The 19,854-nt window shown below is 37.6% G+C and overlaps 1 protein-coding gene across 4 annotated transcripts in view; it reads left to right on the top strand.

Moving 5' to 3' along the window:
- The window catches only part of WDR7 (WD repeat domain 7), a 370,882-nt gene that overhangs the window by 291,456 nt on the left and 59,572 nt on the right, over positions 1–19,854 (top strand). For all 4 annotated transcript variants that reach the window (XM_079942515.1, XM_079942514.1, XM_079942512.1 and 1 more), the window contains one exon: positions 5,259–5,358. In XM_079942515.1, coding sequence (XP_079798641.1) covers positions 5,259–5,358 — 100 coding nt within the window. The remainder of the gene's footprint in view (positions 1–5,258; positions 5,359–19,854) is intronic.

The raw sequence follows: 19,854 nt of genomic DNA, 5'->3' as shown, positions 1-19,854 counted from the left end.
TTAAATAATGGAGTATGAATGCACAGGGGTATAATGCAGGTGTGAGAAAGGATGACGTGGATTCGTTTATACTGATGTGGGAGGATGTTCCATGAACAATTGAGGGAAGAAAAGGAAGTTGTAGAATAATAGATGTAATATGATACTATTTTTGTAATAAACATTAGAAAAAGCTGGGAAGATCCACCAAATTGTTAACAGTAATTAACCCTTGGTGAAGGAGGGGGTATGAGAGGAAAGACTTACTTTTTACTGTACATATACATATATGTATATGTATACATATACACTAATATATACATATACACTAATACATATTAGTGGTGGTTTTTTACAAGTGCATATTGCCTTAATACCTTTTAAACAAAGAGTCCAAAGTTTTTGAACCATTTTAAATCAACATCAAGAATTTGTAAAAGCAACTAGATAAGAATTGCTCCTAATACCACAGCTACTCCTGGAAATACGTATACCAGTTCTCAGGACAGTGCCTGTTACACAGTTTGTCCTCAGTAGTAGTGACTTGTAACTAGTTATAAATCGTACTTATAGCTCATACATTCTATTCCTTACATCGTTAGATTTTAGATGGGCTCATTTTAGCTGGAGATGAATTTTGGATTAGTTGAAGAGTGTTCCTTGTTGTATTTTAATGCTCAAGGACACTATATACAGTATTAACATCCTGAAATCATTGCAGATTATCAAAGTCATAGTTGAGAAAGTGATTTTACATGTTTCTGTCTTTCTCCTAAATCATATCTCTGTTGAGAGTTGCATGTTTCCTCTTCCTGTATTTTTCCAAATTGACGTTTAAGTTTCACACAAATTTCTCTTATTTGAGGGCCATTTTTAATAAAAATAGAAAAGGTCATTAATTCAAGGGAGACTATAAGTAGAGAATACCAAAGTTGTTTAGATTTAGGTATTGGGTGCTTGGCAAACTCTTAAGCAACATGATTTGCTCCAGAATCCCGCCCTGGAGTGGACCCAATACACATTTGTGTTTCACATCATAAACCGCCCAGTTGTGGGTGGGTGGCACCCTGTTGTGTGTTACTTCTGAGGAGTTGATGTCACAAATATGCTTTGGAGAAATATAATAACCTATTCTAATATTTAGTAATGATCGATAATTGATTATTTCTTTTAATTATGTTTTGTGTGATACCATGTTCAGTGAAATTTATGTGTGCCTATATAAATACCTGGCAAATTCTTAGAATAATTTTATTCCCAGCACATTTGTACCAAAAATACCTACTTTATTGTATGTATCATTATTTAGACTATATTTGCCTTCTTGAGTTTCAGACCAAATAATCTTTTCTAGTTCCCCAAGACACAATTAAATAATTTCCATTATGCAACCGTCAGTCTCATGCAATGTACTCAGACTTCAAGGGCCTTTACAGATATCTTTTTGTAAATCTGCAATTGTTTGTCTCAATTGAAAATACATTTTTTAGAAGGGTCATGCGGCTGCTTTCTGTTTGTTGATTTCTGCCTAACTTTTATAGACAGTTTTGATTTCCTTTGTTGTTTATACCAATTATTATTTTAGACCTTATGAAATATTCAGTGGTCTTAAAACTTGATATGTTTAGCCTAGTTTATAAAGTAGTCACTGAAGGATAAGCATAGTGATTTGGACTTCCTACAACATTAAACTTCGTACTGCTGTATGCTGCTTGATTGGACCCTGTTTATGTATTCATACACAAAAAAGTCTCTGATGGAGGGAAACAAGCAATAAACAAAAAATTATTGTTTAATGTCAAAAAGATGATAAATACAATAAAGAAAAAATAGGATATTGGACTCAAGAGTAGTGGAGGAAAGTCTGCTGTATTAAATAGGATGGCCCATAAAGGCCTTCCTTATCAAGATAACCTTGGGACAGAGACCTAAATGAAGCAAGGGCACAAGCCCTGGAGATACCGGGCAGATGAGATTTTCAAGCAGAGGGAATAGCAAACGTTAAACTCCAAAGTGGGTACACTCTTGGAATATTCACGAAAGCATAAGGAGATCAGTATGACCAGAGCAGAGCAAGCAAAGGGAATAAGAAGTCCGAGAGGTGTTAGGGCCAGATCACGTAGGGCCAGATCTTGAAGGACGGTTGTGAACACACAGGAGAGGTGATCTGATTTATGGCTGAAAAGGATCACTCTGGCTGCACGTGGACAGTAATGAAAGCAAGGAGATCAGTGACTTCAAAATTTTTGGATGATGACCACCGCAGCCCCAGCAAGAAATACATTTTGCAACGTTATTCAATTCCACTTTATTCGTCTTTCATATACTTGAGTAGTAATGTTTCCTCTGACTTAACAGTTTCCTTGTTGTGGGCCGAATAGAGGAAAACCATTGTTGTAACTTGAGTATAACAAAGATTCGTGGCAGGTTGTTGCCCAAGAAATACTGCCCAAGTGCATGTTATCAATGCAGTGAACTAGAGACTGAGATACCATTTCCAGAAGGCTCAGCACAGGTGAACCCTTACTCTGAGAGCCCTCCCCCCAAATTTTGGAGGAATTCAAGACTCCCATGTGGGGTCAGGTCAAGACTAGAATAGTCTTAAGAACTAGGATGGATCCTGCTGTGCAGTCCATTGATCCTTTTTGGGGTAGGGTCAAGTAATGTGTATCGCACCATCCTTAAATCTTGACAGCCCCCCAGTGGAGAACTGCTTTCAGGAGAAGAGTAGTCTGGGTGCATGGTGGGCTCTAGAAACCCTCAGAAGAGTTAGGCTCACTGCAGCCAGTCCCCAGAGTGGATACTTGGGAAGTGACTGCATACATACCTTGGGTTTCCTCTGTTAAAGGAGAGACTGTTCAAGAAATAAAAAGTTTCACCAGAAATCCAAAGATTAAAAACATGCCATGAGACCTTCACTGTCCAGAATTCTTTAAGATATTTTAGGAGTATTAGCCTAGTAGTAAATTGCAAAGAATGAAAAATGCAGACCTGTAATATATGGTCCTTTCAGGCAGACTAAAGATTTGATACCAAGAATAGATTTGATCTTTTTTTTCTCCCATAAATAATGGTGTCTGTAGATAATATAGAAGGATGATATAGAAGGTTGATATCCAGAGCATAGAAAATGGTCAGTGTAACAAAACTTTTAGATTTGAGTTGAACTAAGTAAAATTTTGGTCAACATAAATGTATTTTACCAACGGTTTGGTTTGAAGAGGATTATTTTGAGGGGTAATTATATTCATGTTTCGCAGTAGGATTTGGGCAATACAACTGTTATGTCTGTGCAAAGTTTAAGAGTGGACAACAAAATACCTCTGGAAGTGTTATTTTCCTGTGGCTATTAACCTGCACAGAATAGATATTTGTTAAAACATTTGTTAGCTATTATATTCCATGTTACTCTAATAGGATTTAAATTGTGTGGGCTTATGTGTGTTTAGATGTAGATGTAGACATAGGCATACATATAGATATATACTGATGCCCAATACTTAGACCACTGTCATTATTGAATAACGTAATAGTAAACATTTTTAAACTCTTCTAAACCTCTTGTTTTTGACTATGGAAACATTACATTTTGAATGCTGATTGCTGATTCCTGCCTTTTCTACCGAGGGCAGTAATAGGATGCTTTAGACAAGAAAAGCTTTTAAGAAACTTTTTACTAACCACTGAATAGTGGGGAAGCTTCATGTGTGTCAGGAGCCTCCACTCCCCTTCCTTCCCTCAAACCTGTATGCAAAGAGAACATCCCATACCTGAGCACAGCAAAAACCAACAGGACATCCTAAAGTAGTATCTTTCATGTAACTAGAAATGAAGCATTCATCTTCCACTGAAGAGGAAAAAAGTTGCCTCATTGAATGAGGCTTAGGGATAGGACAGAAGTATTATTGAATCCATTCCTTGGCAATAAGTATCAAACAAAAAGTTTAAACACTTAATAGCTTGTTTTCCAGATTTATAAAATATGTATGAATGTCATAATGTCTGTTAATGCCAAAATGGCTTTGTCAGACTGTCCCTGGTTTCAAAATGCTCACAAGTATCTTCTCTCCCTCTCTCCCTCTCTCTCTCTGCCTCTCTTACCAGAATTTCAGAAATGGAGTCCTATGCCCTACTAGTTTTTTTACTCTATATCAATCTCAAGAAAGCATTAGAGAAATGGTATTTCTTTTCTGTCATTTGTTTTGCCTCCCCATCCTGTCTTTTAAAAAAATAATAGCAGAAAATTTAGATTAGTAGCAGGGAATCAAAGAGAAAAATGGCAAGGAATGTGTAGTAGAATTGATGTAATATCCTCAGAAATATTGAGGGTAGGCCCGTTATTTATCTGGGTAATGCTCACTGAGACAATAGGACTAGATAATGGGAAGGCATATTCAAAACTCTTCGGGGACGTAAAATCATACCTTATTTACACTTCTAATAATTTTTATTCTTACCTTCCCAGGCTCTAGCCATATGGCCATTAAATCATAACAAAGCATAGATCAGGAATTCGAATACTTGATCATCATGAAAATTAATCTAGAAAAGTAAACAAATAAAAATAAATCAACCTTTTACGACTTTCAAGGCCTCCTCCCTAAATCCTATTTTCATGCAATGCCAAATCACCAAATATGCTTATTTTTACTACCAATAGTCACAGTTATCATTTAGATAAACTGATAAATGTGGAAATTCTAGAGAATTTGCCAGATAACTTTGTGGTGGATAACTTTCTAATTTCATTCTAAATTATTGATATGAACGTTTACGCTTCATATTTATGCAGCTTTTTTATGACTGTCCTGCTGGAAAGTATTTTGCATTCCTTAATACTGTAATAAACCCTGAGAGCATAATTAGATTGAATATATAAGACTTTTCATCTTTTCTATTTCTGTTCAAATAGAAATATTTGCAGAATAGTCACTGTAGCAAAACTGAGTTTTCGTGTTTCATCTTTTTTGTATGTGACCCTTATCTCTTGTCTCAAAATTCAATGGTGTTTGTAGTTAAGAAGTTGTTTTCTATTGAAAATAATCATTAACAGGTCTAAGCGGTATTCTGCATCATTTTTCTTTCAGTTGATTTTAAGAATTATTACAATGAAACATTTTTGAAAAATCTCAATATATTAATTACAGATATACATATAGTTATTTAAAAATATATATCAGAGCTGGCTTTAATCTTTGAAGTGTGTTGCTATCCACTTTGATGTGCAGGTCATCTCACCTGTTTTTTCTGTTTTTTTGTTGTTCAAATGTTCAATCCAGGTTCTACATGGTCAGCTATTATGAGCGGAATCACAGAATAGCAGTTGGAGCTCGCCATGGTTCAGTGGCCCTGTACGACATCCGGACTGGAAAGTGTCAGGTAAATAAATCATTATGACTTCCTCTCCATAAAGTGCGCAAGTTATTGAAAGGAGTGAGAGACCAGCACTTCACCAGTTGACGTGCTGAGCTGCTGGAACATTATGGATAATGCTAAAGGGATCAATAGTTTAATGAAGGACTCAGAGAATATAGACCCCTACTGTCTTTATTCACTGGGAATGAAGAGTTGCCACAGATGGGTTCGTAATAGAGCCTTGAGTAAGGTGGTACGCACTACTCACAAACCACTTTGCAATAAATCTTTTCTTCTTTTAAACAAAGTTTTCTGAATTTCTTATTTTTGCCTCGTTTTCTGAAAAAAAAATTGGTGATACATTATTATGATTAGTGGCTAAACAAAAATTAGTTTTCTGACTATGTAAAATGAGATCTTTAGCGATTATAGGACAGTATTCTACTCAGAGTTCAAGAAAGGCAGAAATCATAATGGCATTTAGTGTGGATCTGTAAGGAAACTGAGTCTCTATTTGAGATATATTCCTTTTTTATACTTTTATAACTTTCTCTGCTTTTATAAAACTTCATTGTTTATGAGAAATTCTTCTCGGTCTTGATCTTGAGCCCTTCGTTCTCCGAATGTACCAGTTGGGTAGATGGAGCAGGTCTAGCCCCACTTTACATGTAAGTGAATCAAAGCTCCCAGACTTTAAATCTCTATTCCAGAGTCACACTGTTAGTTAACGGCAAAAGTAGGGCTAGGCTCCACCCTGATCATTGTGAATTTATTGTGGTCATTGATAAATAGTTCCAAGCTTGCTTTCATTACTGTCCAATAACTTCTTATTTTTCACTGTAGCATCTATCAATGCTGATATATTCAATCAGGAATTAGGAATTGTATTCAACCGTAGTATTAGATGGATATATTCAACTGTATTAGGAATTTCCAGAAGGAATATGAAGAAATACATCAGGATGTAGCTAAATTTTAAATTGCCTCTTAAATTTAATAAACTATTGATTAGTTCTCCAGAAGTTTCTCTGGCAGCTTTCCGTGAAATAGTTCTAAGAGATGGTAACAGGTATTGGGGGTAGAAGTTTCAGGGGTCAGACAAGTTTGGGGGTACTGTTCGAATATAACACGTTTCTTTACGCAGGCCTTCTCAGAGGCTCTAATGCGTGAGTGTGCATTGTGCATTTCCTGGAAGTGCGTGGAATATGCATCATTTGCCACACTGATGTAACTATTGAATATCCTTTGCGTGATTTATTTTCTTTAAAAGACATTAACTCCTCATCGGTGACTGTATTTCTTTACTCTGAACTCTCACTTTGAGCAATGAAACCACTCTGAATACTTGCTTAAAAATGAAGTTACATATTGTCTATAACATTCTCTCCTAAGAGAGACAGATTCTTCAAACAGCATTTTCAGAATCTCTTTTGGTAAATCAGTTTTTAAAAATTGGAATGCAGTTGACCCTGAACACCGCTGGGGTTAGAGGTGCAGACCCACATGTAACTTATAGTTGACCCTCCTTATCCCTGGTTCCTCCATATCCCTGGTTCTGCATCTGGGGATTCAACCAACCCTGGATGGTGTAGGGCTATAGTATTTACTATTGAAATCTGAGTATGAGAGGACCCTCGCAGTTCAAGCTAGTGTCATTCAAGGGTCAACTGTATATTATTATTAGCCAACTTGAGAGAAATAAGGCACAAACACCAACAAGGTAAAGACAAAAAAAAAATTGAATAAGGGGACCTTTTCAACTTTCTTTAAAATAGAAGTGAGGAAATCATAGAGAGGACACTATTGCCACCAACAGAGAGAAGAGTGAGACAGCGTGAGCACGGTGACGAAACCCAGAGAGGAGTGAAAGAACAGCAATGAAAAACTAATGAGAAAGCAACAGACTGACCTGAGCGTATATATCCTGACAGTGGTCTCAGGGAAGATCTTGTTAACATGAAAGAAACATGAAAAATTTGAATATCTTATTCTTTTTCACGAAATTATTTAGGAAACACTTACCAATCAATGACATTCTTTCTTAACAGGAATTTGTAATGTCATTCCTATTTCACTTTACTTTCTGTACATTATTTTATTACGCTTAGACATTTCAGTCTCCCCATGACATTTTTCTACCTCAGCTTCTTTATTTTGATACCCCAAACTGTCATTAGTGTCGAACGATGGAATAACCTTTACCTTCCAGTTCTGTGTGAAAGAGAAGGTTACCCTTTACTCTCATCATTCAGAGCATAAAAACAAAGCTAAATCTCTAAAATCAGTCTTAACTACTTTTGCCAGTTACCAGTTTTATCCAGTGACAATGAGCTCTTAAGGGATTCTCTTAATTCTTTTATGGTATTAGTGTTGTAGTGTTTGAAATACGTGAGTCGACAGTTGAAACAGAATACACAAGTATAGTTGGCGTGTTCAAAAAATGATATTTTAGAGGGGAATCAAAGGACTAGGAATTTTGAACTAGGAATGTAGTAAAGTATTTTTTGAATTAGTTATTGGAATCAGTGAACAGAGAGGGACAATTTTCCTAACATGAGCAAAGACATAGAGATATGACATAAAAGATGTAGAAGGGATAATTAGTAAATTCACTGGACTCCAGGGGTAGATTCCAATTAGGTGGAAAGATAAGGGGCAACCACCTACATGATGAGAGTCACAGGTGATAGGAAGACCCGCTGTGGCCTGTCCAGGATGCCAGAGGCTGAGGAAATGTCCCTGGGCCCAGTGGAAGCAGAGGACCCATGGCTGAGGGAATAGGGGGAGGAACATATAGGTTCCCTGTCATCATCATTCAATTAGTTGGTAAAGGTTAGATAGAAACGTCAAATCTCTTTCCCTTACCTTTTGGCATTGGCTTCTTTTTTTTTTTTTTTAAATCAGTTTTCTTATGACCTGTTCTCAAACTAGTACAGGCAATTATACAAAACCACAAGATAAATATGCATTCAGTCTGGAACAGGAATTTTACTTATTTTAAGAGTTTACAAGCTATCGCCCAAACCTGCCTGCCACCCGTTTCAGTAAATATAATTTCACTGGAATACAGCCACATCGTTCGTTTAAGGATCGCGTATGGCTGCTGTGACACTACAGTGGCAGAACTGAGTTGTAGTAGCCAGCAAAGACCATATATGGTCCACAAAGCCTATCAAATGTATTACGTGGCCCTTTACAGAAAAGGTTTGCTGACCTCTGACTTAAGCAACTAGAGGAGGAAGAGTTAACTCATTTAACTGAAAAGTGATTTAAAACAGTGTAGTGTAATATACTGGAGAAGAACAAATAGAAACTTGTGTGGCTTAAATCCCATCTCCATTTCATAAGCTTAAGAACATTGCTTAGGGCTTCCCTGGTGGCGCAGTGGTTGAGAGTCCGCCTGCCGATGCAGAGGACACGGGCTCGTGCCCCGGTCCAGGAAGATCCCACATGCCGCAGAGCAGCTGGGCCCGTGAGCCATGGCTGCTGAGCCTGCACGTCCGGAGCCTGTGCTCCGCAACGGGAGAGGCCACAACAGTGAGAGGCCCGTGCACCGCAAAAGAATATATATATATTGCTTTATTTTTCTGTGGTGAAGTTTCCTCACTACAAAATAGTGATAGAAATAGGGCCTATTATTGTGAGAAGTAAGGTAATTTATGTAAAATTCTTAGCAAGTAGTATTCAGTAAGTGTTGGTTATATTAAAATAAACTTGGAAATACATTACATCGCGATGAAATTACATGAATTGTGGAGATTTTAAAGATAAACCTTGAGACCTCAGAATGTTTGTAGATCGTCAGGGCTAGGACTCCCACCCCTTAGTTAGGAGAGCTTTGGTGGAAAAGTCTGGCAGCACTGCCGTAGGCCATGTGTAGATTTCCTCTCTAAAGGCAGCCCTTACCTGTGGTGTTGGGCTGAACCTCACTGTTGATGGAAATCAGAACCTTTGAGGCAGTTCAATAGTTAACATCCTGCTGTGCTCCTAACTGTGTTTTTACTTGGCAACTGCTAGCAATTTAGGAATATACCTGACTTGAATTCTGCTTAATTAAAAAAAAAAAAAAAGTAACTCCTGATGAAGTGCTTTAAATTGCATTGGGAAAGCAGCCTTCTTGATAAGCAGGTTAGTTAGGTTCCATGAATCCTTAGAGCTACAATTGTGTGTTTGGTTAAATCAGCAATGCAAATCTTCCCTCTAACAATATTTGCCTTTGGTTTGGCAGACTTGTTATTATCTGTCTCTGATTTTCCAATCCTTTTTGGATGCGTTCTTTGTAATAATAACTGCTGGCTCTGCGCAAGATTCTCTTAGGGTCATGTTAGCTAGTTTTTCTTAGGAAGTTTGGGATGTGTTACTTGGTGGTATCTAACCCACTTTGGTTAATCTGGGCACTTATTTTCTTACTTTGACGTAACGCGACCAAAAAGGCAGTGATGTATGAGAGGAAGAAAGTGTGGCCAAAGTCTTATCTAAATCTTAAATTAGTAAAAGAATTTTATTATTGAAAATTTTAAGTAAATTCCATAAAGAACTCAGTTTTGAAGCCCCACGTTTTCTAGTGCCTGCTACATAGTAGTTGCACAATAAAATTCATTCATGTTGATCAAACAAAATACCCTGAGTCTTTGGAGTAAAAAATATAGTAAGAAATATAATATGACATGGTAAATGAAAACAAAGTATGCCTCAAATCTATCAAAAATAGATTTGTAATTTGAATATAGTTACATTTTAGTATGTCAGTAACCCCTCATCAGCTTGTTGTTGCTGTATAAAGGATAATAGAATGTCTTTTCAGAAATAGCATAGAGAACCTCTTTCTTGTGAGTCATGAATATACCTATATTTCAGTAGTGGACCATGACCAGACCTGCTAGGGGTCAGATAATGAAGGAAAAAACAGAAGTGAAGATTGATTGTTATAGAATGGTAGTAACTGAGGTCTCACTATAGTCCGTTATAGATAGAGCAGGAGGTGGATTCTGGAATGCTAACATGTGCCCTATCACGCAGCCTAATGCTGTAAAAAGCAATGAGCCTGCAGGCTGAGCTCCTCTGGCCTTACAGATTCCTTACTCCACGTGGAAAGAAGGAGGCTACAGGTTATTTCGTCCACTTACTTTACCTTTATCTCCTGAATGTCCTCTGCCCTGCTCCTTTGCTAATTCCATGGTATTGAAAGCAACCCTAAGCTCTGTTCAGATCCGTTTTCACTGGTCTTTAAACCTTAATTTATCCCATCGTTGTCCAGCACGGCTTACCTTCATTCTTCAACCAGCAAGACCTCACCGACTGGTCCAGTCATGTTGTTATATACAGGCATCTGCCGAGCATCTAACTAAACTAGTGAGAAAATCAGAAAAACCACAATTACCTTTAAGCGATTATGGAATATGAGGACCACGGCCTCGTTGCTTTCCTGTCAGCCTCCTCTTCGCTTGTTCCCATTCGTCCTCAACTGCAAAGTAACTTTGAGAACTAGACTTATTACATTGTGAGGAGAATCTATTTCGTTCATTAAGGCTCCAGGGCATGGGGTCTACAGCGTGTATAGTTTCGGAGACTTCTATTGGGTTGGCCAAAAAGTTTATTCAGGTTTTTCATAAAATGTTACAGCAAAACCCAAACAAACTTCCTGGCCAACCCAATATTTAAGAAAAAAAAAAAATCAGAGGCCTGCGTAAAATGAAACAAAAACAAACTATAAATATATGTATATTTCATTAGCTTAGCTTCATGGTAAATCCACCTTTCTGGCGCCTTTAAAAAATGCATTTCCTAACCCTTACTGTACCTACCTTTGTACTTCTCTGGTCTGTGACACCCCCTCTGCCCCACACCTTCTAGTTTCCACCTTGACAGAGCGACTGAAATCATACACTCCAACACACTAGGGTTGTCTCGCCATACCACTAGCAACGGGCCCCCTGCCCCCTTAGTATAGTTTAGTAGAACTGGCTTCCCTCTCTCTCAAATTCTGCCTTCACTTCCATAGCACCACCACCTGACTTTTATTATGTCCTTAGCTAGATTTCTTAATTTCTTGGGGTACCCTAATGTTAATTCTTACCACTCCACTGCCCAGAGTACAGATTTCTTCACTTACCTGTTCTTTTTCCTGACTTTGGCTAAGAATTCATACATTATAATTGACCCCATTTCCTCTGAGCAGGTGAGACAAATCAGGTCAACAGCCTGGGCTGTTGGATGATTTGTTGCAAACACAGTGAAGATTTCAAGAAATGCCCCTTTCCCATTACCTTGGGTTTTAGATTATATTGAAACGTCTGATCTCACTGAATATATAAAGTTACTGTGTACTCATAGGTGAAGCACTCCTGGTAAACAAAAATGCTGAGAATAAGTCACATTAAAATAGTGAATATTGGCTCCTTTTTTATTCATGGTTCTATTGAAATTTATTTCTGACCATCCTCTGAATTCCTTATACCCCTTTTAAGTTATGTGGCCGTCTCAAATTCTTGTATCCATATTTCTGACTCAGATAAATGCAGTTTCTTTGCTGGTATTTGTAATATACCAAATTTAATATTAAATTCTATTAGCAAGTTATTGATTTCCTTTTATTTATTAGGGAAGGCAGTCTTAGAGCAGATCCTGGAGCCAGACCGCCTTGGGTTCAAATCCTTGCTCAGCCCTTGTTAGCTTTGAGGCTGAGAGCATTGTACTTAAATTCTCTGTGCTTTAGTTTTTTCATCTATAAAATGGACACAATAACCGTCTTAGCATCATGTTGTAAAGGTTAAAAGAATATATTTATATATAAAGCAAACATCAGCCAATAATAAGTGCTTAAAAATGTTAGCCATCATAATTATTATTTAGTCATTGATTAAATAAGACAAAATCAGTCAGCCCTGAACTGTTTCCTCCTCCTCAGGTATACGTGACTTCGTACCAGCTAGATCCATTACAATTTCTATTTTAGGAATTTTTTTTTTTTGGCCGCTTTTTATTCCTGAACAATTTGATAAATCTTAAAAGTAGAATGAGTAGAATATCAAACCAAGTAATTAGTAAAGTTAAGATTATACTTACTGTTCTGTCCTCAACCATCCAAGTTTAATAATTATTCTTTTGTCTTTCCTGATTTTTCTATAGCATTAATCTATTGTTCTACTGATATATTTTTTAGTAATTTTTTGAAATCATTACAAATATTACTTTTCATGTTACTGCTATATTAGAATCTTTCTGAGTGAAGCTGATTTTTAAATATGGTATTCTCAATTGCCAGTATATTCCAATTTTTGGCCCATCTGTTTGTATATATTTAAAGTCATATATTAAATAACCACCACTGGGTTTTCTTCAAGGATTTTATTACTGTGTAATTTTCCACATCTGTTTTCTTCAGCATCCTTTTTAAGATAGGAAAGATTAGGTCAGTAGTCAGCCATTTTATTATTTTCAGTTTCTCACTTGTTAGGCAGCATAATTTTCTTTGTAGTTTGTCTTGCTTTCAACAGGCATAGCTGTGAATGTTCTCATTCTCTCTTATTTGCATATCATTTATTCTTTATCCTTTCATTACTTATCTCTGTTGAAATTCAGTCTAGTTTATTTATAAATTTACCTCTTTGGATAAATTACAAGCCTTTTTATGCTGCTTAGATGGTTGCCTTTATAACTCAAAGGAAAACGGTAGTTAGGATCTTAAGGATTGTTGTTACCTTATTTGGAGTTGGTTGAAAATTTTTTCATTCTGCTTCATCTCTGGATCTGGCAAGCTGTGGCCAATTCCCAATCCTTCCTTCCTTCCTTCCTTCCTTCCTTCCTCCCTTCCTCCCTTCCTCCCTTCCTCCCTTCCTTCCTTCCTCTTTCTCAGCATGAAGCTTTGAAGCGTCCTGTAACAATTATTTTCTTACAGGAATTATTTTGTTTTCGTTGGCAGTAATGACCTACTGATACTTGGCCAGTCGAAATTGAGTAATTTCTGTAATTTCCATGAGAAGTCCAGATATAATGCTTGAATGATTAGCATTTACATGAGAGCAAGGGAAGAGGAAGATACATAGCGGCTGGTGAAGGAGCAAGTCAACCTCTCTTTTTCTCTGGAAAATGAATGAAATTTATTAATTGCTTCTTCAAATTATAAATGTAATACATGCTTATTAAAAAATAACCTCAAGCAATAATAAAATATTTAAAGTGGAGAGTTAAAGTCCACTGAAACCTGTCCCTTAGAGTTAATTCTTGTTTAGCTATATATTGTAAATACTTTGAGTCTTATTTCTGTGATATACAAATAATATTATTCCCTCCCTCCTCCCCAATAATATAATAGTTTTCTGCAACCCGTTTTATTTTTACCTAACAATGTATCATTTCTCCCTGTGAGTCCATATAGCTCATTCAATGATAGCAAGTAGTGCCTACTATTAGTTGCAAACAAAGCAGGTGTGGATCCTGCCTCAAGGAGCTTCTATTCAGTGAGAGAAGACAAGAAAATATCATGGAGTGAGATGATAATACAAAGGGATGACAGGTACCTACTTCAGGCGTTCAGGGGTGAGCGCATTGAGGGGGTTTCATTTAACCCGAGACTATGTGACCATCTAGAAGAAGAGCGTTATAAGGACAAGGGGCAGTCAGTACAATGACCAAGGTGGGAATAACATTGGAAAGTTCGGGGAACAGAAAACAGACAACCGCAAAGTGCATTCAATTTGTGAGCAAGTGGAAGATAGATTTGAGATGGGGTGTGATAAGAAGGCAGGATCTGATCATGAAGGCTAGGGTGGGGATCTCAGATTTTATTTCAGTGTGATGGGTTACCATTAGAGAATTTCAAGTGAGGAAATTGTATGATGTTACATGATTTTTTTTTTTTGCAGTTTGTTTCATAGTTGATTTCTAGTTTCATAGCATCATGATTGGAAATATATGATGTTTTTAACAATTATTTTTTGCTTGCTTTGCTTTTGAAAGGCTTTTGTTCTTTACTTCACAACTTTGGAATCACAAGAGACATAGTACTCTGCAGCCTAAAAAAAAAATCTTAATAGTACATCATAGCTAAACTTCCAGGTCAAACACCATTGATCTAACATGTTCTTTACAAAATGTAAAATACTCTGTCAAACTATTATTCTGTTGATGAACTATCCACATTAAGTCCAGCTCTGTGTTCGTACATACAGAGCTGCAGTGAGCACCTTTATATACTGCTGCTTTTCTCTCTGTAGGATGGATCCTAAAAACAGGAACTGGTTTGATCTGTTTTTACTTTAAAAGATTAATAGCCGCTGAGCTGGAACTAGGGTTGTTACAGTAGTGGTGGAGAAATGTGACACATCAAGGATATGTTTTGTAAGTAGAGCCAACACGTCTTGATGACGGTTCACATGTAGGGTGCAGGGTGTGGATAGTTCAGGGAAAGGCAGTGGTGAGAGAAAGGAGGAGTTCAAGGGTGACTCATAGATTTGAGTCTTGAGCACCTAAAAGGATTATGGTGCCATTAACGACTGAGAGAAAAGCAGGCGAGGTGTGGGGTGAAGGCCAGGACTTAGGTTCTGGACATATTAAGTTTGAAGGGCCATTTTAATTTGTTCGAATGACTACATAATGTTCTAGTACACAGATGTGGAATTCATTAGCCAATCTTCTATCAATTAACATTTAAGTCCCCTACCCCCGGTTTCTCACCATCATAAACAGTGCTACATTGAATAGCCTTATTTATATAACTTTCTATGCCTGTCTGATTTTCTTAGGGTAAATTCCTGGATTCACAGTGCTAGGCCCAAAGGTTTGTGCGTTTGATTATCAGAATGCTTTGAAACTACTTTCCCACGGTCCATGCACATTCGTTTTTTCATACTTTCCCTAATATTCCTGTGAATAACCGAATGACTCTTGAACTGCAATTATTCTCATAAAAAAAAATGAAACTCCACAGTTGGTCTGTTTTGCCTTCTGTATTTTTCATCTTGGACCGTGGACTGTTTATTCATTTATTCATGAGTTATCACTTATTTTATTTATAAAAAAGGAAAATAAAAATAATTTTATGATAACTCTTCTCTGTATCAGATACCGTATTATGTGCAAGGGGTAAAAATAAATAAATATGAACTGTTTCTTATAAAATCCCTCAAGGAATTTATACTCTGATCTGGAAGACAGACATAAACCCAGAGTTGAAATACTGTGATTGTCCTTTCCAGCAGGGCTGTCTAGAGTGCGATGGGAGAACACAGGAGGAACATGCGCACGGGTTTGTTTAGGAGTCTAGGGAGGATGGTCTGAAAGGGCTTTCTAAAGGAGAGGACGTCAGAACTGAGCCATTCACTATGGGAGTTAAGCAGGAAAGGGGAAGGGCAGGGCCACGATTCCAGGCAGAAGGCGCAACACCTGCAAAGCCCAGAAGAAGAAGAAATGTAGTGGAAGCACGCTTATCAAAACCTGAACCTGAGAGGTGTTTTCCCCATTATATGTGAGTGATTCATGTTACAGCAATCTTCAAATTGGCATTACCCTGAGAAATGTACAAATCTTAGGTAAAAAACAGTCATTCCAATAGGTAAGTAGAGACACCTCTTCTCTGTGACTTTTTTTTTTTTTTTTTGGGCCACGCAGCTTGTGGGATCTTAGTTCCCCCACCAGGGATGGAACCCGTGCCCCCTGCAGTGGACGTGCAGAGTCCTAACCACTGCACCACCAGGGAATTCCCTCTGTGACTTAATGAATGCTAACTCAGTAACATAGATTTTGTAACTAAAGTTTACATGGTGTTAGCAAAATGTAAAGAAAGAACTGAATGCTGGCATTTCCCATAAATAATATTTTTAGGAAAAGTGGGCTTGGCAAGATATGAAAATGTTTTCAGCGTGGGATTCAAATCATTCTGATGAAAATAAACCAGGTTAATTTTCTCTAACACATTTAATTCTGGCAAGCGCTCTAAGGCTACTGCCTATGGAAAGAAAGCTAACAGTCAGGCTCGACAGCAATGTCAGCAAACACACCTATATGAAGAGAAGTTTGGAGGAAAATGTCTTCTCTCTAAAAATAACAAAGATTTTACTTCTACTTAAGAGGAGCAATGGGCCTTAGGGATCTGGGGGACGGTAAGGTTGATGTTTCTTTAAGGCAGAGTTTTGAAGCTTCAGGCACCGTTTTCACTGAGCAGAAGTCCATAACGCTTATACATCAAGGGTACTTATGTGATGATTGCAAAAATTGCAGTGAGAATTGACTACAGTACTTAGGCCGACATTTTAGGCATTTTCTTCCTGTTCTTTTCAGCAACTGGTTTTATGGCAGGTGCTTCCTATGACATTCGGGAGCAACAACCAGAAATATGGCATCGGGGTGATGATAAGATGAATGGTCGGAGAAGACAATGGTTTCCTGATGCTGTGTTGAAGAATTACCCAACAAGCTTCCCATTTTAAAAGTAAAATGCTATTTAGAGAAGAACCTCTAGGAAGAGAAACAGATATCTGGGACAATGCTTGAAATTAGATCATCATTTATCTTGAAAGTTTAACAGTTTTTAAAGAATTATTTTAATGGACTGAGTAGAGGTATATTTTTCTGTTGTCTGTCTGCCCCATCACTTACTGAGTATTTCTTATATCCCTGTTATACTTTGAATGGCAGTATTTAAGATTTTTACATACACCAAGAGAAAAAATTAATTCTTGGTAATATCTATAATTGGAAATACATGAGGTAGAGAGTTCAACTGTTTCCAAACCCAACAGTTATTACAAGCATTTCAACATCCTTGCAAAAGCATTAAGTAGACTGAAATAAATTTTGGTTCTCAAAATTCACATTTTATCTACACTTCTCAACGCCATTCAATTTCCTTCCTAGCCATTCTTTTTCCTGTCAACACATAAAAAATGAAAATACAAGTGTCTATTGATAGATAGATAGGTAGATAGATAGATAGATAGATTCTACATATATTTAGTCCAGAAAATTAAAGAACACTAGGTAGGAGAATCACAGTACATTGAATTCATTCTGGATTCGGTGCCTTTTATTCTTTATATCCACTCTTGATATATAAAGTACTTAAAGTGTGGCATATAGTAGTCATTGAATAAATATGAATCATAAGTACTCTGAAACATATATCATAGGGACATGAGTCTGTAGTTCATGATAGGTTCTAAAGAAATATTGATAATGATTCAAAGGAGCTTGTCAAAATTTGATAGCTCCTATCTCAAATAGAGCTCGTGACGGAGCTTACGTCTAGTCAGGGAGGATACACAGTTAACACAAAAGCCCTCTTATCTGGCACAGGTCAGCCTCAGAAGTTGCTCAGGTAGTCAAAGCTCTTGCTCAAGTGTGGGATCATATAAAATGATATATATCTTAAACACCTCATTTTAAGTTCCATAAAGATAATTTTATTTTCCATCTCTTTTAACGTGAGACCAAGGCCTTTTCTTTCTATAATTGGTCCATTGATGATAGTTCTAGAACATTTTTCTTCCTAAATCACACCAGCTTTGGTTTCTTTAAGTAGATTGAGAAATTAAAGATACTCAGAAAGTAGTCTCGGAGTATAATCCTAGATGTTTATGCTTTTCCCATTCTTTTACAGTTGTCTCACTTTCACCTAATTTCATGAGTGTGTGTATGTCTATGTCTTTCTAAAGCAGTCTCCCCCCTCTTATAATTTTATATGGTGTTTAATTCAACTACCTGTTTACACTGACAAGCAGAATTAGCATAGCTTTCGTTGACTCTGGGTCCCAGAGCTCACCTGGTGAGAGCAGTAGCAAGTGGGCTTGTTAACCGCTGGCATTCCTCACGTGGTGGGCGTCAGGATGTCTCACAAAGGGAGTACAGCGTATCGCTTAACCCCAAGAGTCAGCAAAATACAAGTCAGTTAGAGAGATCCTAATACCTTCAATGCATGGTGCCTGGAAATATTTCCATGGCACTATGAAATGCAGAAGGGAATGAGTACTCAAGTGGGCAAGGTATTTACAAAAGAGTAGGGATGACAAAGATGAAACAAATAAGTGCAATCCAGTGTTTCAGTGCTACAGCAGAATGATGTGGCATGCCACAAAGAAAGAAAGGCTGAATCCTGGGGAGGTGGGAGACGAGAACAGGAAAAGATCCACAAAGAAGATGATATTTGAGCTGAGGCTTTGTGTATGGCATGGGGGGAGAATAATTTTCTTTTTTCTATTGAAGTATAGTTAATTTACAATGTTGTGTTAGTTTCAAGTGCACAGCAAAGCGATTCAGTTATACATATTTGTGTGTGTGTGTGTGTGTGTGTGTGTATACATTCTTTTTCAGATTCTTTTCCATTATAGGTTATTACAAGATGTGGAGTAGAGTTCCCTGTGCTCTACCGTAGATCCTTGTTTACCTATTTTATATATAGTAGTGTGTATATGTCAATCCCAAACTCCTAATTTATCCCCTCCACACACACACTATCGCCTCTGCTAACCATAAGTTTGTTTTCTATGTCTGTGACTATTTCTGTTTTGTAAATAAGTCCATTTGTGAGCTGAGTCTTGAGCAGGTGTTCCATAGGCACACAAGGAGGAAGAAACCTTTTCAGAGGAGGATAAAGAGCATAAACAGAAGCACAGAGACATTATTTAGCTTAGAGTGCATTCTGGGGACTGTGAAGTTTTTGCTATGCTGGGAACCAAGGTTGCAAAGGAGTAGAGAAGTGTGGCAGAGGAGGAGAGAGAGAAAGCCTAGTAGTTAGGAGGGGGGAGATCACGGCTAGCCTTGCCTGGATAGATGGCCTCATGGGGTGGAGTCTTGTAGGTCAGGAGTAACAAACTCAAATGCCCACAGAGACCAAGCAGGTAGCATAAATTAATAAAATAAAGGTCAGCGTTCTTGGTTAATCTTTTCTTTACCCATTTTGATAGCACCATCCAAGAAATATTTGTCTTTCTTTATAACACTACCCTCAGTAAAACAACAGTGTAAGCCTTCAGTAGAATGCCAGCTGGTACTGTACTTGAGTGTTAGGGACAGAATCGGGAGGGGCAGGGACCGTGTCAGACTGGCGAGCACGTGCTCCCTGTGAAGGGATCAGCCATGTCTCAGGTCCTCTCAGTTGGCGCCATGTGGAACTGTGGGCCTGATCTGATTTTTCAAGATAAGCTGAAAATCTGGGTTTTTATTTAAAAACCTCCCAAGTTTTAAATGCTAGTGACTGGTTTTGCAAGTTTTTAGAGTATGCAAATCAACACTACACTGAATGCGTAGTAGTGTATTCAGAGAAAGCCTTTGAAGAGTTTCGAGCACGGGAGCAACAGGGTCCCATGTTCCATTTGGGAAGAGCCGGAGTCCAGAAGGTGAGAAGAAGACTTGCTCTTGGAGGTTTTGGTAACGGTCCAGGCAACAGTTGATCCGGACTTGAAGGGCGATGTGGGTGGCCGAGTGAAGAAAAGGAGCAGGAAGCGTAACATACGGCAAGTAGCTTATGAGAAGCCTTCAAAGGCGGCATTTTATATCTACACACTAACTTAAAATAGAAATTGATGC

Source organism: Stenella coeruleoalba (genome assembly GCF_951394435.1).
Source record: "Stenella coeruleoalba genome assembly, chromosome: 14".
NCBI lineage: Eukaryota > Metazoa > Chordata > Mammalia > Artiodactyla > Delphinidae > Stenella > Stenella coeruleoalba.
This window is presented reverse-complemented; position numbering and strand designations above follow the sequence as displayed.